The following is a 4253-nucleotide window of genomic DNA, read 5'->3' on the forward strand; positions in this document are numbered from 1 at the left end:
GCTGGGGATGTGGATGTGGATGTGGATGTGGATGCGAATGATGATGATGATGATAGTGGGGGACTCGCTGTTGGACTCCCAGCATGGTCCCAGTTCCCAAAGTAATTGCATGGGCAATCTTCACCGACTGCCGCATTCCCATCACACGACAGCCCAGCGATTCGCCATCGCCCACACTGAACCCACACATCCACATCCACATCCACAGCCAAGATCACATCCACAACCACGAGTTTAAATATCTTAAATGCCTCGAGAAGCTCACTCGATGGCTTCGCGGAAATTCTGCTTTGAAAAGTGCCGCCTAGCCAGGCTGTCACCATCGATAAAGTTGGAAAAGCTGCCTGGCGAAGTGGAAAAATATTGTGAAAATTCTAGTAGCTAACGGTTGCGCCTCTTACAAAATATGAATTCCTCGTACAAAAAAAACTGACTACAACTAACCTTTTTGGCAGATTGGGCATCCTGCCGCCGATTCCCATGAACGGTAGCAACGAGAAGCGCCACGAATCGAATGGCAAGTCCTCGTCGTCCGGCGGAACAGGTCCGGGATCGCACCATCATCACCAACTGCAGTCACAAACATCGGGTGGTTATCGTGAGGGTCGCCGCCACGAGACCTCATCTCCGAAGAGATTCAGCAGCTCGTTGGGCAGCGATACGGGCAACAGCACCCGGGAATCGGAGTGCAGCGAAGAGCACGGCCTGGTTGCTGGTGGCTCCTCGCCCGTTTCCCGATCGCCGCCGCACGGCAATTCCAAGTCCCATCCGCATGCCCATCCACATCATCCGCCACATTCGCTGCACCATCCGCCGTTGACGCCGCAGCAGAATAGCGACCTCTTCGATTCCCTGGCCGCCGAGCTGAGGGCCAAGTTGAATGGTAATGGGCCGCCATTGCTGCTACCGCCAAGGGATTACGATACGGTGCACCGATCCAAGGGCAACCTGACGGCCATCGAGTTGCGACGCTGTCGGAACGCACTAATTGTGGGCGGATCGCCGAAGAGTCAGGTGCCGGGTGTCGCCAATGTGGCCGGCGGAGCGGCGGCCAACGCCAATGGCAAGCAGGTTTCCTCGCGCGGATCATCGGGCATTGGATCCGATCTGGCACCAAGTCCCGAGCGTCAGGAGCTCAACAGTTCCAGTGGTAAGTGGCTATTAACTAACAATATGATATATAGTATTCTATAGAAGTTCCAACTAACTTAACTCCAGATGACGAGCACTGGTCGAACGAGGCGGACAACTCGGTTATTGCTCTGAAGCCGTCACAAATCGCATTGCCCCATCACGCGCAACTCAAGCGAAAGAGCGCCGTCCAGCCGCCGGAGGATAGCTATCTGCGGGATCTGCCAGCCAAACCATATCAGCCGCGTCCCAGCGAAAGGGAATTGGAGCGAGAGCGGGAGCTGGAGAGGAACAGGGAGCGTGAACGGGAGAGGGAGCGAGATCGAGATCGAGAGCGAGAGCGAGAGCTCGAGAGGAACAGAGAACGGGAGCGGGAACGTGACCGTGAGCGCGACCGGGATCGAGAACGAGAACGAGATCGCGAACGTACCAAGACTCCGGCATCCATTTCGAACAAGTCGTGGAGCCGCGAGGATGAGATCAAGCCGATCATAATGCGTCCGGCCGACTACGATGCCAAGTTCAATCGGGTGATGCAGCAGGAGCAGCAGCAAGCCGCCGTCAATCATCAGCCGGCCAAATTGAGGGACACGGATAAGTACAACGAGATCAATCGTCTGCTGAACAAAAAGTTGGCCCACGAGCCAACGAGGGATCGAAAGTCACGCTCTCGTCTGGATGACAACCACGATGATTTCGATGACTCGGATCCGGGCAGTGAGTCACTGCCATTGCATCACCAACAGACGCAGGGCCCACCAGTGCATCACCATCAACGCAAGGAGAATCTCACCGACAAGCAAAAGTTCATGGAGTATACCAGCAAGAAGCAGCAGCTGCTCAAAAATTACGGTGCTGGCGAGGATCAGCGCTATCGCCAGCGCTATGTGGAGTCAACGACGGAGCATCTGCCCCCCTTCGATCATCCCACCGGTGGTGGAGTGACCACATCCACGGGTGGCTCGGCGGGTCACAACAAATACGCTGCCGTGCACAGGGGCACGGATCTGGGACAAAGGACCACGGAACGTCGACATGACAGGGATCGAGGTGACAGAGATCATCCCAGGGATGCGGAACGCGAGCGGCGAAGGGATCACGAACGCGACAGGGAGCATTCCCGTGATCGCAATCCATACAGGGAGGCCGAGAGTCTGCCCTATATACAGAGCATGGAGAAGATGATGAAGTCGACGGGCATGCGTTACGCAGAAGCTACTCCCAAGACCAGGGAACGGGAACGGGAGAGGGAGCGAGATCGTGACCGGGACTACAGGGAGCCACCGGTCACGCAGAGTTCACAGCGTGATCGCTTCCACGATGCCAAGGACAAGTTTCGGGCCATGGAACAGCGTCCGGCGGTAAATCGCTATCCGGACGTGGATGAGCGCGACACACCGCACCGGGATCCGTATCGGTCGTCATCGCGCCGGCGTCGCGGTTCCGTCGAGCCACCCAGCACGTACGAGCAGTGGAGCGAGGAGGAGGAACCGCCGGTGGTGATCAGCGAAAAGTCCAATCCACGTGACCTAAACCGATCCCGAGCCAGATCGCGCGGCGAATGGGAACCGGAGCCACCCAGGCACTTGGAGCGCAGCGTGCGTGACAGAGAGCGGGATAGAGATCGGGACTACAATCGAGATCAGTCCCGAGATCCCTATCGGCATGAGAGGGAGCGTGAAAGACCCGGTGGACGCGCCCACTCACGCGAATTCCTGCAGAGCGTGGAAACCAAGAATCCATCGACAACGGGTTCGGGTCGCGGCCACATGGAGCGATATCCCTCACCAGCAGCCACGCCCATACAATCTGTTGATGTAGGCGGAAGTGGTGGTGGTGGTGGTGGTGGTGGTGGCAGCGGTGCTTCTTCCGGTGGCAATTCGGGCAAGCCACTAACCCAAATGGCCAAGGGCTATAGGCACAGCTATGCGGAGCCCGTTTTCGCCCGGACCGGCGGAAGAGTTGGTCTGGCGGCAGTTAATCCCTATTGAGTAGGATCCGGAACTTAGCCATTAAGTGTGGTTCTTGCTCTTGGAATCAGAGCAGCCCTGACCAAAAGTGAAAACCGTGCAACGAAGTCCAAACTAATCGAATGGGTGGAGAACAAATGTCGCAAAAAATCTCCAGGGATTTGAAAAGAAAATTTATTTTGTTTTTTGTTTAGAATCCAAATGCATACTTTTGAGATTTACAAAAAATATAAAATACACAGAGATTTCTGCGACACTCGACTAACGAAAAGAAAAGAAAACAAATATCCATGTAAACATTTAAGTCTAAGAAGAAACAACAGTGGCTACTGCTTACGACGACTCCAAAAGGATTGTAAGCACTTTGCTAGCAATCACGTATAATCCATATATATACTCAATTGTTATAGCAAAGTATGGCCTCTCAATCGAGATATACAACTATATATACATATATATATCCATTCATTCCTGCCCCGACTTGAGAACGCGCCTAAAATGGGGGGCCATTGGAGGGGAGAATTGGAGATCGGAGATTGTAGAGAAAGGCGCCACAGCCCCTGTAATTATGTGCCTTCAGAAAGTGAGAAATCGTGTTTTTATTATATGCATAATAACTGAATTAGCCTACGATTATACATATGTATATATGCATGTGTATCTAATGTTATCTAAAAGCCAACGAAACAAGAATCGGTTTGGATTTCTTACCATTTTTTTTTTGTTTTTTTGCTACCTTAAGTTGCGCGGTTGGTTGGTTATTCACCTTTTTTTTTTTGCTATACAGTCCACATATGTCATGATATCTGATATCTGTAAGCATATAATATAGTTAATTATATACTACATAAAATATACGCATAGCTGATGTATCTATTGTTATCAACTTGATATTTGCATTAATAAAGCGCTAGTAAAAATATATTATCTTCTTATTTGCCTGGGAAATGTGTTAATATGTAAACAAAGTACGATTTTCAAAGAGGAAATTACTTTTTCATGTAGAAAGTAAAACAATTTTGACATTTCGAGTTTCATGTAAATGTATATGTAAAATAAATTAAAACAAATTCGACATGTAAGTATAGTATTTTTTATACATGTCGAAAGTTTCCAGTATATTACATAGGTAAAATAAAAACGTGGCATTTT

General features: G+C 50.8%; 1 protein-coding gene across 5 annotated transcripts in view; it reads left to right on the top strand.

Moving 5' to 3' along the window:
- Window positions 1–4016, top strand: part of CG12075 (uncharacterized protein) — a 34452-nt gene extending 30436 nt beyond the window's left edge. For 3 of the 5 annotated variants that reach the window (NM_001258653.1, NM_001272431.1, NM_206663.3), the window contains exons 4-5: window positions 456–1150; window positions 1219–4016. In NM_001258653.1, the coding sequence (NP_001245582.1) occupies window positions 456–1150; window positions 1219–3122 (2599 nt within the window). In that variant the 3' untranslated portion in view covers window positions 3123–4016. The remainder of the gene's footprint in view (window positions 1–455; window positions 1151–1218) is intronic. The other 2 variants (NM_001272430.1, NM_132278.4) reach the window with 2 other exon arrangements.
- Window positions 4017–4253: the final 237 nt, after the last annotated feature.

This window comes from Drosophila melanogaster, chromosome X, assembly GCF_000001215.4.
Source record: "Drosophila melanogaster chromosome X".
In the NCBI taxonomy this organism is placed as follows: domain Eukaryota; kingdom Metazoa; phylum Arthropoda; class Insecta; order Diptera; family Drosophilidae; genus Drosophila; species Drosophila melanogaster.